General features: G+C 38.9%; 1 protein-coding gene across 1 annotated transcript in view; it reads left to right on the top strand.

Moving 5' to 3' along the window:
* scn5lab (sodium channel, voltage gated, type V-like, alpha b) overlaps positions 1–14028 on the top strand; it is a 220230-nt gene that overhangs the window by 72288 nt on the left and 133914 nt on the right. Inside the window, exon 7 of the mRNA XM_041879935.1 lies at positions 12271–12513. Within this exon, the coding sequence (XP_041735869.1) occupies positions 12271–12513 (243 nt within the window). The remainder of the gene's footprint in view (positions 1–12270; positions 12514–14028) is intronic.

Below are 14028 nucleotides of genomic sequence, written 5' to 3'. Positions count from 1 at the left end.
ATCTAACACCAATACTACATCAAATTGTTTATCTAAATATTGGACTGTTCTCCTTATGTCTATGATTCACCTCTCTCTTTCTTTCATTATCTTAAGGTCACACTACCCCATGTGACTTCCCCATACTCTTTGTGCTGGTTTCTCACACACCAATAATATTTTAACCCTTGTATTTTAATAGTGATCCCTTCCTGTATTTTTAGTTATGGTTCCTGCCTGTGCAAGAATCTACATTCTACTCCTTTCTATATCCCTTCTATGTCTTGTTCTTCTGCTCTTTATTATTATTATTATCAGTACTCCATTCCCCTTATTATCAGATAACTAGTCAAGTACATAGAAATCAATGATAAGGATATCTGGTGCATCTTGGAGATCTGGAATCTCCCAATCATCAGTTCCCTCACTCTGGTACAATGGTTAAGATGATACCCAATACTCCCCTCTATCAGTACCATCGTTGGTATAACCTGGACAACAATATGTAGGTCACTTCTGTTGTTAACCTTCCCCCATCACTAGGATCTCCGGATCAGCCAAAGTCCCTCTCAATCTATCAACATCGGTCTGTGAAAAGTGTCCTTCTATCAGCCTTCCCATAGGGAAGCTCAGAGTTACTGCTGCAAAGACACAAGCACAGACACACACAAAAAACAACAATACTACACAATGGCTGAGGTTGGAACACTCCTATAGTGGAAAACATTAATCTTAGTATCTGTCTCCACCAGTTTTACCATCATTAAGGCAGCCAACAACACCTGGTACAAGCCCCTCCCACATAGGGTCTTTCCAGCTCTTTCTTCTGTAGTCTTTTGCCATCACATAGTCTCCAGGGCACAGAAAATACTCAGATTATCCTACTCAGTTGGGCATAGTTATCTTCACCCATGAAAATAAAATCTTAAGAACATTGTTAGGTTAGGTGAGACACAGTATGCTACTCATGTCCTCTCATCCGTCAAGAGAAGCCTTGAGATTATGAAGCACACCTGCTTCCAGCTTGTTGTAGTCCACCTCTACACCATGCCTCCTATCACAAAAAACAAAAATGATTTAACCTAACCCATAACACATTATTACTACTTTCACATCCTTAATACACCTTGCATATTTCCCCACAAAACCATAATAAACCATTAAAACCTCTGTAATCCCAACTTCCCCCCTTGGACACATACATCACATCGTGATTCATGTGTACAAAAAACAAAACAAAACAATATTGCCTATCAAACCTAACATAATAACTAACCTTAAAATGACAACCCTTAAGCATATCTTTACTTAACTGTATTCCATAACACTATTCAATGAATGCTTCTCATTCAGGACTAACTCTCTCACTACATCCTTGTCCTGTTTAGACTCATTTATATATAGGATTTTTCCAACTTGTAAACTTCTTCACAATTATCCTTATTTTATCTAACCCCTTAATTCAGCATGCCTCTAGAATTCATAGTGCAGGTGATCAGGTCACACTATAAAGCCAGGACAGATTTCAGAGGTCATTGAAATCATTCAATTAATTGTTTCATCCTATAGTATACTACTTCTAACAACCATCAAAACCTTTCATAACTGTTGTAATTCCTTATTACAGCTCTTTTCAAAATAAATCACACATATTTACTTATCCCTCAGTAAATAAAACCCATATTACATGTGTATGCCCCTTTAAGATATTTCACTTCCATCCTGTCAAAAAAACACCAATAGAAATAAAAATCCTATACAACTAACATTTCATACTAAGTAGTTTGTTTGTGGTTATTTGAACACCACATAGTAAAACAATAAACAAACAAAAATGGCCAGGCCTTATTTATTTTTGTAGCTCCCTATGACAACCTAAGAATAAAACTACTTAATTTTACTAACTAGTTCCACCCTAGCCTACAGACTTTTTTTCACCTCCCAATAAAGAAATCCCCATGTTCCTGGAAGAGAAAGTATACATGTCGTTAACATATAATCATCAATCCAAAGATAGCAATTACACACAAAACATCATACATATATCCCCAGTCCTATCTCATCAACAATCATTAACCCCAGCATCCATTTAAAATTGTTTGATACGTCGTGTCCTACTTTACCTTTAACCTAATATTATAGGAGACTCTCATCAATTCTTAAAAGAAAACTCCCATTTAGAAGATACTATATAATAACCCATTTTATTAAGTTAACTCCACCTTCCACTATAAACCTATAACCCCTTTTTAGTAATTTAAACGTCGCAAACTGTTGCATTGATGTTTGTTTTTTTCCCCAAATATAAACTTATTGTTTCATAATCCAAAACCCATAAAAAGATGTCTACTTAATCCATCAAGTCAACAGCAACAACTACCTCCCAAGGTTCAACGTACTATAAACAATTTATCGTTATCTGAAGTAATAAAACATCATCATAACTCACTGCTGGTTAAACAAACTATATAATGTCATAATAAAATTATCAATTATCAAATATCGTTCCTTATTCAACTATCGAGATATGTTCTTCATTAGTTAATCGTCTCCACAAAGCAATACTACCTAATAACATATTCTCATTCTCCTAAATATAAATCAATAAAACATCCAATTCACCAATATGCTATTTCAATTACTATGTTATCCTATTCGACATAGATTGGTAGGACATCTTCCCTATAATGTTATCAATGAAACCAGTAATTCACATCAATAACATCAATGTAAAAGATTTGCTTTCTGTCCCTCACTGGATTCGAACCAGGGACCCTCTGCACACATTGACAACTTTCACCATAAAAGTACCATTACCCGTCGCTCCACCAGTGCCACACAAAGCATCTACTTCCAGTTCATAGAGCAAATGACATCACCCAACGAAAACCACACTAGCTTTCACCGCTAACTAGCTAGCAATCTCCTGCCAATAACATTCCACGACCTCCCACACCACGCGATCCCCGTACACCTAACGTACCCATAACGTCCATTATAGCGCTCTCACGTTTCAGCAAGTTTAACATCCACAGAGAAAAAATGGAAATTCTTCAATTTTTCCTAGCAGACGAAATAAAACCACTTTCAAACAGCATTCTGCATTTACCTCTATCATAGGGTTTAAAAACCCCAACTTAACAACATTAACAATCCTAAATTGCCGTAGTAACGTCATGTTTGGTTCAATTGATCTATTACCATATAAGACATTCACTTTTCCATGAGTCGTAAACTATATCCTATTTCTCCTGTAATCAACTAAAATCATAGCCACATAATTAAACCATCACTCCGCCATTACAGAATGAATTAACTATCCTTGCTATGTAAGCCACAAGTAACACCAAACACTTGCTATAGTTTGCCTCATATATTGAAATCATCCATCTATCACAATCCAATTTATTTATAGACATATTCCACCATTGTCACTCGTTTAATTTAGCAAAACCTCATTCAATGACTAAAAATTACTACCACGTTGTCTCCTCTCCGTTAACATTTTAGTCATTTAGCAGATGCTCTCATTCCAAGCGACTCACAATTAGTGTGCTCATACATTATTATACTTATACTAGCCCCCCTTGGGAATCGAACACCCAACCCTGGCGTTGTAAGCACCGTGCTCTACCAACTGAGCTACAGCGGACCACAGATGAGCGTATAGTGCCCTTTTCTGATAATGTTATAATTGTAGCCTATTGCATTACTTTTGTTTAAAACATAAGTTTGTTTATTCAACAAATCCACAACCCACTATAACTTGATGCTATTCCCTCAGCATAAAAGCCAAAGCTCCTTGCATCCCCTAGTTCACGTAATGAAAATACATTATCATTCTACAATTCACCAACTATTCGCATACACCACTGGTGACGCAAACCATAGAATAAAGTAATAACAATTAGAATTTTGTCAAATAGATGTTTTCCATTCAACTATTCAAACTTTCTTTAAATAACTATTTCAGCTCAATACAGTCAAACAAGTATAACTCTCTTTTTACCGGAAACTAATTCATGCTTTTAGTAAAATCTATTCACATCCCAACAATAGCTAATAATATATGTATATTAATATTATTAAAATACCTTACTTTCATTCCAGTCTACCTAAACAATTCAAATTATGGCCAAATCTCTTATCCAAATTGCCAGTCCGCTATTCAAATGAAACTGTCCTTTCTGATTTAGACTATAGACACTCCTCCTTTCCCCTTGAATAAGTGAGTCCTTCAGTCTGAAAAGACGCAGGCTACTAGATCTTCCAATCTTATCCTGACTGTTCCTTCAATCTAAACAACCCCCAACTATAGTTAAACTATACGTAGAAAACCTAGACTCTGTCCAGCGATGCAGAACCCATGCTTTATCGAAATGACAAGTTAATCCTCCTTTATTCCAATGATAATAGTCAGTAGTATTAGTATCTGGAACATACCACACTTTATCAGAAAATAGTTCTGAAGGACACAGTTCTCACACGCTCAACGTAATCAATTTAGCAGTCAACAAGTCAAACCCCACATTCATTGATTTGGAAACAGATCTAACAACCTAACCAAATGAATTATATATCTGCTTCTGAAATAATAGATCGTTTATTATTATGCTTAATTCTATCACATGTCCTATGTACTCTCTCCCATTTCCACATCCACCTACGTGTTTGAACAAGTCAACACCTATAATTTTATTATTTTACGTAGTCAATTTATCATAATACTGCATTACCTCTAAAGTTTCTAAATATATCGTCCGAAACATACCCTAACAGATGTATCAAAATACAATGCATAGACGTCATATGACCACACCAATAAACGTGACCTGTTCCTCCAACAGGATTTATTCTACCCCTCCTGGTAACGTGAATTTTCTACACTCAGTTGGTCAATGAATATCCACGCACCATTTATTCTTCTCTTTCCTAAGTGAGATTGGGCACCCCCTTTCTCCATCAGACAGAAGCTTCAAACAACCTCAAATAGATTTCCTTTCCTTACAGAAAGGCTATCTACTTGCAGGATTTAATATTATATTCTCACTCACACAGATGAGCAGCCACTTGTGCCCAAATGAATCAGACAGTTGAATGACTCACAGCCGCACAAGCAACCCATTCACCATACGAGATGAGCAGACCTACTCTATATATAACACTTTATCAAAATTTGGAAGCCCTTGTAGCTATTTAACCCGTTCACCTACTCAGGATAACCTAACTTTTTTTCCTGATAGACCCTACATAATATTGACATCATCACAACACAGGATGATTCACTACTTACCCGTACAGACCTCTAACAAAGAATTTATCATCAGAGCGGTATCCGTAAGTAATCTTGTCTGTTCAGGCCAATGGAATGCTAATTTATAGCCCCCAAAGCGGTATCCACAAGATTTCTATTTATACTACACTTTCCTAAGTGACCTGTCAATTCTGCCCTAATTTTTTCTGTTACACTTCCTCAACACAGAAAAAGAAGCGGTATTACCCAGGATTTCTGCCTACCTATGCAGTCCTCAAGACGATTAACGTCTAAAGCGGTATCTGCAGGACTTAACCTGTTATTGTCTGATCGCTCAACCAGCCGTACAACCACCCATGTCGAAATGACCCAGACAAAGCAATCAGCAAGATGAATCAACTGAATCAACTGAATCAAATCAATTGAACAGACGGTTCAGACAAACAACAGCGACATGTATTCTTAAATTCAAAAGCTCCTAGTGTCTAACTTTCTGGTTCTTAAATTTGGAGAGACCTACTTGGTATTTCTTTAGATGTTGCCGAGTCCCGGATCGGACCACACAAACGTTATACTATTTTAGTAAGAACTTCTTACCTTTTTAAAAGCGGCCGCTTTTGTTTGTATGGTCCGTCCAAGCCGTTTCACAACTGCAAATACATACCGTCACTGATCCCTATCAAGTCCCTTCGTGGTCGCCAATTATGTTGTAGAAACATTTAACTAGATAATCAACTCAAAAATATCTCTCAAGACATCAGAGCCTGTGAATTTAAGAATTTAGACTTTATTTAAAAAACAAAGCCTGAGCCTTTCTCCGTGAAGGAAAAAGACTGACTCCCTCTGGCTAAGATGTCTCTTTATATAGACACATATGGAAAAACATGCATACAGTCCCATCTTTTTTTTTTAGTTCTGCACTCTGCACCACCCCTCTCATTCGATCATTCTATTGGCTGCGTGCCTAGACCCCTTCTCAAAAGCCCCTTCTTAAAAAAACTAATGTAAATGCAAACCAGATGTCTAGAACAACCCCATGGCCTCAGTTTAAAAAACCCATTTGAAAGAACACATCATATACTTAATATCTATATTCATTATTTAAACATATATCTGGATTATAAAATATCAAACATGTTCATTCTGTTTCACCATTATCATTTCATAATACATTATAAAACATTTATCATTCATCATCCTCTCAGCCCCTGAGATGATATGCATGTGGCCATGTGTCAGGTCATAAGGTCATAAACATAAAGAAACGCAAACACTAGCTCCATTGTTACTTCTATCTCCACAGCCATCACGTCATTCACATTCCTAAACCAGCTGCAGGAGTTTTCATGAAAAACACATAATTATCTCTGCTCTGAATTCAACTGGCTCTCAATCCATAAACACTCCAAGGCATATAGATTTTCAATTTTACAACATATCCATGCTTATTACTAATATTATTATTTTACCTTTGACCTTTCCCTACACTTACCTTCATGATACATAAAATAACACCACATTAGTTAGTTAGTTAGTTAGTTAGTTAGTTAGTTAGTTAGTCAGCCAGTCAGTCAGTCAGTCAGTCAGTCAGTTGGTTTGTCAGCCAGTCAGTCAGCCAGTTAGTTTTTCAGCCAGTCAGCCAGCCAGTCAGTCAGTCAGTTATGTTGTCAGCCAGTCAGTCAGTCAGCCAGTCAGTTTGTTTGTTTGTCAGCCAGTCAGCCAATCAGTTAGTTCATCAGCCAGTCAGCCAGTCAACCAGTCAGTTAGCTGTCAGTCAGCCAGCCAGTCAGTTAGTTTGTCAGCCAGTCAGTCATCCAGCCAGTTAGTTGGTTAGTTTGTCAGCCAGTCAGCCAGTCAGTCAGTTAGTTTGTTTTTCAGTCATTCAGTTAGTTTCAGTCAGTCAGCCAGTCAGTTAGTTTGTCAGGCAGTTATTTAGTTATCTTGTCAGTCAGTCAGCCAATCAGTTAGTTTGTCAGCCAGTCAGTCAGTCAGTCAGTTAGTTTGTCAGTCAGTCAGTCAGCCAGTCAGTAAATGTTTCAGCCAGTCAGGTAGTTTGTCAGTCAGTCAGTCAGTTAGTTGGTTTATTCAAATACGTACAGCATAGAATAGATCAATTTTATTTTTTAAACTCATTATTTGGGAAGCGTCTGTTGTAAATGACCATACATTGTGAATTTGCGGTGCATTTTTTATCTCTCAAAAAGAAACAAGACAATGTTTCTTTCTGTAGAGGTTTGTTCGTATGTGTTAGTTTTCTTTGTGTAGTGTTATTAGTGATGGACACTGATATGGAAAATCTATATCAATATAATTTGTAACTGTATGGACTTAACTTTTAAGGCTTTGTGAAATTCAGACAACTTCTTGCTGATTTCTCATTAGGCCAAGGGTGAATGTTCTGGGGGCCTAACCTACCCAACCAGTTTGAACACAATGGGAATCCCATTGATGGCCCATCAGCAGGCAGTTATGCTAAGTTGAGAGCCTGTGAGAGGGTTTTGTGCCTGCAGGAAGAGTAATGTTTGCTCTTTTAAATAAAGTGTCGGTTAACAGCAAGGATAAACTAATATGACGATATGCCATGCTCATATCGATATATCAAACTATATTGATTTCGTATCGAATTATTGATATTAGTGCCCACCACAAATTATTGTATTGTTCGTTATACAATTGTTGTCATTTTTGTAACCCAGGGCTCTATTCAATCAGCGCTGCTTTAGCCAACATCTAAAATACATTGCGGTTGTTTTGGCGGTGTTGGAGGTGGAACTACGATAGAGCTGTCAAACCCCAGAAGCGGCTTCCGGCATCATACCTAAAATGGATATTGCCATTGGCTACACGGAGTTGCTTTAAGAGAAATCTTGATTTGAGCGTCATTTGAGTGTCATTATTTCTGTATAGCCTACACTTTCTCGTTCTGAACTTCTAACATGAGTGGGGCCGGTGTGGCTTCATGACAACGATCACAAGAGTAGCTGCTCGCCGATTTAACAGCTCCAACGCATTTCCACATCCGACACCGCCAAAACATCCACTATGCGGGTGTCTGCTATCACCGGTTACCGCTTGATCTGATTGAATCTAGGCCTTATTAAACATAGTAATGCACTGTAGTTAAGTCACTGTTAGCAAACACTACTATACAGTATGTGATTGTAAAAAGTTAACAGACCACTAACTTCCAGAATTATTGGAATTATTTTTGCTAAAAATAAAAAATAAATACATATACACAATAACCAAAACTTCTGTTTTAAGATCTAAAACAGATCCTTATGAGGGCAACCTCTGATTCAAAATGGAGGATTATTACATTTTAGATCCTCAAAGAATATGTTTGCCACAGTTTGTTGTGACTTCAAAATAGTTTTATATTTAGATGTAAGGTTATGGATGTATGCCATTCATTAATTAAAAATAAAAATTTTGTTTCTTTCAAGGCATAGTCATGCATCAATGCTTGCATCCACCTGGTATATGCAAACACTTCGCCATAGACATCAATATCTGGCCTTAAACCCAAGGATTATATTACCTTGTTATCTGACTCCATTCACAACAGACGCTCCCATAGGAATCAGGACATACAGTCCATTCAGAATGGATCTCTACTCAAATAGGACTAAATCCCTTGTTTAGATGAAACAGGTGTAGTACCCTTAGAAACATATAGTGTAGTATATTTCTGAGCAGGGCCCTATATGTAAACCTACAGTACATAACCTGTCCACTTGACCTGGCCAGGGAAAAACCTTGGACCCTACTTTTTACTTTACGCTATAGGACCTAGACTCCTAGATTTACCTGGTAGGTCACTTTGGGATGATCTGTACCATAGCTACCTGGTATCTACTCTGTGGGGGCTAACTTCCATCAGTCATGGCCCATGTACACTGCTGTTCAGAGACATGGTGTGTCAGGTTCTTCATGGCTGACCTCCTTTGGCCCATGCCGTCTTCTGGAAATGCCAGAGTGGAAGCGACGGTTTAGAGGCTGTCTGCATTCCTCTCTGTGTTCATACTGTACAGCAGTCTGGACCCCCACACTACCTTAAATCCAATACAAATCCTGGCCAAATAGGAATCAGGATAGTGAGGTAATAGCATAGGATTAGGTGAGCTAAATATAGTTAGCTAGCAAACAAAATGCTAGGAAATGCTTTGGGCACACTCTGAGACTGTCAGTCAGTCAGTTAGTCAGTCAGTTAGTCAGTCAGTCAGTTTGTCAGCCAGTCAGTCAGTTAGTTAGTTTGTTTGTTTGTCAGCCAGTCAGTCAGTCAGTCAGTCAGTCAGTTAGTTTGTGAGCCAGTCAGTCAGTTAGTTTGTCAGCCAGTCAGTCAGTCATTTCGTTTGTCAGCCAGTCAGCCACTCAGTCACTCAGTTAGTTTGTCAGCCAGTCAGTTAGTTTGTCAGCCGGTCAGTCACTCAGTTAGTTTGTCAGTCAGTCAGCAAGTCAGTTAGTTTGTCAGCCAGTCAGTTAGTTTGTCAGCCAGTCAGTTAGTATGTCAGCCAGCCAGTCAATCAACCAGTCAGTCAGTCAGATCGTTTGTCAGCCAGTCAATCAGCCAGTTAGTTTGTCAGCCAGTCAGCGAGTCAGTTATCCAATTAGTTTGTCAGCCAGTCAGTCAGTCAGTTAATCAGTCAGTTAGTTTGTCAGCCAGCCAGTCAGTCAGCCAGTTAGTTTGTCAGCCAGTCAGTTAGTTTGTCAGTCAGTCAGTCATTATTTGGGAAGCGTCTGTTGTCAATGACCGTACATTGTGAATTTGCGGTGCATTTTTGATCTCTCGAAAGAAACAAGACAATGTTTCTTTCTGTAGAGGTTAGTTCGTTTTTGTTAGCTTTCTTTGTGTCTTGACTGCGGTGTCTTCAGTTTCTGTGTGGCTTTCTTGCTTTGATGTTCTGAATTTGTAACTGTACAGTTTATTTAATCCATGTCATGGTTAGTATTATTAGTGATGGGCACTGATATGAAAAATCGATATCAATATCAGTTGCATTTTTTCAAACCGATATCGAAGATTGCAACTGTATGGACTTCACTTCTACGGCTTTGTGAAGTTCAGACAACTTCTTGCTTATTGCCCATTGGGCCAAGGGTGAATGTTCTGGGGGCCTAACCTACCCAACCAGTTTGAACAAAATGGGAATGTCGTTGATGGCCCATCAGCAGGCAGTTATGCTAAGTTGAGAGCCTGTGAGAGGGTTTTGTGCCTGCAGAAACAGTAATGTTTCCTCTTTTACATAAATGTGTGGGTTAATAGCAAGTATAAACCGATATCACGATGTGCCTTGCTCATATCGATATCAAACTATATTGATATCATGTCGAATTATCGATATTGATGCCCACCACTAATTATTATGGATAGTGAGTCGTTGTATTGTTCCTTATATGATTTTTGTAACTTGTTATACATAGTAATGCACTGTAGTTAAGTCACTGTTAACAAACCCTACTGTACAGTATGTAATTGTAAAAAGTAAGAGACCACTAACTTCCAGAATTATTGTAATTATTTCTGTTAAATGTTTAAATGACATATACAGTGGGGAAAAACAGTATTTAGTCAGCCACCAATTGTGCAAGTTCTCCCACTTAAAAAGACGAGAGAGGCCTGTAATTTTCATCATAGGTACACGTCAACTATGACAGACAAATTGAGATTTTTTTTCCCAGAAAATCACATTGTAGGATTTTTAATGAATTTATTTGCAAATTATGGTGAAAAATAAGTATTTGGTCACCTACAAACAAGCAAGATTTCTGGCTCTCACAGACCTGTAACTTCTTCTTTAAGAGGCTCCTCTGTCCTCCACTCGTTACCTGTATTAATGGCACCTGTTTGAACTTGTTATCAGTATAAAAGACACCTGTCCACAACCTCAAACAGTCACACTCCAAACTCCACTATGGCCAAGACCAAAGAGCTGTCAAAGGACACCAGAAACAAAATTGTAGACCTGCACCAGGCTGGGAAGACTGAATCTGCAATAGGTAAGCAGCTTGGTTTGAAGAAATCAACTGTGGGAGCAATTATTAGGAAATGGAAGACATACAAGACCACTGATAATCTCCCTCGATCTGGGGCTCCACGATAAGATCTCACCCCGTGGGGTCAAAATGATCACAAGAACGGTGAGCAAAAATCCCAGAACCACACGGGGGGACCTAGTGAATGACCTGCAGAGAGCTGGGACCAAAGTAACAAAGCCTACCATCAGTAACACACTACGCCGCCAGGGACTCAAATCCTGCAGTGCCAGACGTGTCCCCCTGCTTAAGCCAGTACATGTCCAGGCCCGTCTGAAGTTTGCTAGAGTGCATTTGGTTGATCCAGAAGAGGATTGGGAGAATGTCATATGGTCAGATGAAACCAAAATAGAACTTTTGGTAAAGACTCAACTCGTCGTGTTTGGAGGACAACGAATGCTGAGTTGCAGCCAAAGAACACCATACCTACTGTGAAGCATGGGGGTGGAAACATCATGCTTTGGGGCTGTTTTTCTGTAAAGTCTCCAGATCTCAACCCCATAGAAAATCTTTGGAGGGAATTGAAAGTCCGTGTTGCCCAGCGACAGCCCCAAAACATCACTGCTCTAGAGGAGATCTGCATAGAGGAATGGGCCAAAATACCAGCAACAGTGTGTGAAAACCTTGTGAAGACTTACAGAAAACGTTTGACCTGTGTCATTGCCAACAAAGGGTATATAACAAAGTATTGAGAAACTTTTGTTATTGACCAAATACTTATTTTCCACCATAATTTGCAAATAAATTCATTAAAAATCCTACAATGTGATTTTCTGGATTTTTTTTCTCATTTTGTCTGTCATAGTTGACGTGTACCTATGATGAAAATTACAGGCCTCTCTCATCTTTTTAAGTGGGAGAACTTGCACAATTGGTGGCTGACTAAATACTTTTTTTCCCCACTGTACATAATAACAATTTTCAGCAAAGATAGCTTATATTTACCCTGTGTCCATTTCTATGACCATGTGTGTGCGTGCTGACCTATTCACCTTGGGCAGGCCTGAAGACCATCGTGGGCGCGCTGATCCAGTCGGTGAAGAAGCTAGCAGACGTGATGATCCTGACCGTGTTCTGCCTCAGTGTGTTTGCCCTCATTGGCCTGCAGCTCTTCATGGGTAACCTGCGGCAGAAGTGCGTCCGCAGCACGGCGCACTGCATCAACAGCACCCTCAACACCAACACCACCTTCTTCTGCAACAACCGGACGTGGCCCTCGCTCAAAGACTTCATCGCAGACGAAGGTGAGCGCTGTGCGTCAGTTTTTTATTTGGCATTTTTTATGATTATACAAATAACAGACAGAACAGGTAGAGGGCAGAACACACACGGATCCCCTACCAAATCAAACGGAGCCCCACCCCAAAACCAGACTTAAAGCAGGCATGATATACAATGAGTAATATAATCAAATAGTTTAAAAAATACAAAGATGTTATAAAACAAAAAGTTAAAATGTATGCATTGTTCCACATCAGTTTTGAGCTTCTTAACCGTGGTTTATAGCGTAGTCTTGTCGTCTGAGCATGTTGACAAGCCTTGTTCCATGTCGTAGACAGTTTTCTTAACTGTATCCAGTTCAGTACGAACCATTGCTGTATGCTTTGCGAGTTCTTTCTTGACTGCTTGTAACTCCGACTTAATAAAATTAGAGTCCTCACTGAGCGCCTCCTTGAGTTCCGACTTGAGAATAGATTAAAGGTCCGCTCTGAGGGCAGCAAGAATCTCGGCCTTCAAATCCTCTGTGTTCATTTTTTCGCCGAGCCGAGGGGAGGAGCCGCTGCTCCCACTTGTTGAAGAACTCGAGCTCCTCATCTTGGGCCTAGTGTTTTCTCTTTTGTCAGTGACTTCGCTGAACTTAAACTGTTGATTTACGCATTAAAACCAAAAATTAAAGTTGAACAAAGTAAAGCACATCATTCAAAGGCTGTGTTTCCTATTTCTTTTTGGGTCAAAGCGCGAAGAAAGTATTAAATAAATGCAATTTCAGCAGGAGCTCGGAAAAACGTGACCTACTCCATGGCTTGCTCACTAGCGCCCCCTTAAACGGCCGTTTAATTAATTAATTAATGTATCTTTTAGTTAAAAAGGCTGACCCTATTGAGATCAAAGATCCCTTTTGCCAAAGAGACTTGTTGTATAGGGTGGCTTAGGGCTAAACACCCCCCAGGGTTAAACACCCCCCTCCTGTAATTCTCACAGAAACCACTTTTTCCCCCAACACTTTCCCTGGATGCCACTAGTCTTTTCCTGGATGCCACTAGTCTTTCCCTGGATGCCACTAGTCTTTCCCTGGATGCCACTAGTCTTTCCCTGGATGCCACTAGTCTTTCCCTTGATGCCACTAGTCTAAAAATGTCATCTGTCTCATCTCAACTTTATAAGTCATCCCAACAAAACAATGTTGAGGTACATTGATCTAATATTTTGTCATTTAGAAAAAGTTATATATACAGTATATACTTTAATGAAGTTAGGTCTATAAACTTTTCATATATATACACTACCGTTCAAAAGTTTGGGGTGACTTAGAAATGTCCTTGTTTTCGAAAGAAAAGCAATTTTTTTGTCCTATTAAAATAACATCAAATTGATCAGAAATACAGTGTAGACATTGTTAATGTTGTAAATGGCTATTGTAGCTGGAAACGGCTGATTTTTTTATGGAATATCTACATAGGCGTACAGAGGCCCATTATCAGTAACCATCAGTCCTGTGTTCCAATGACACTTTGTGTTTGCTAATCCAAGTTTATCAT

Source organism: Coregonus clupeaformis, chromosome 7 (genome assembly GCF_020615455.1).
Source record: "Coregonus clupeaformis isolate EN_2021a chromosome 7, ASM2061545v1, whole genome shotgun sequence".
NCBI classification, from domain to species: Eukaryota; Metazoa; Chordata; class Actinopteri; order Salmoniformes; family Salmonidae; genus Coregonus; species Coregonus clupeaformis.
This window is presented reverse-complemented; position numbering and strand designations above follow the sequence as displayed.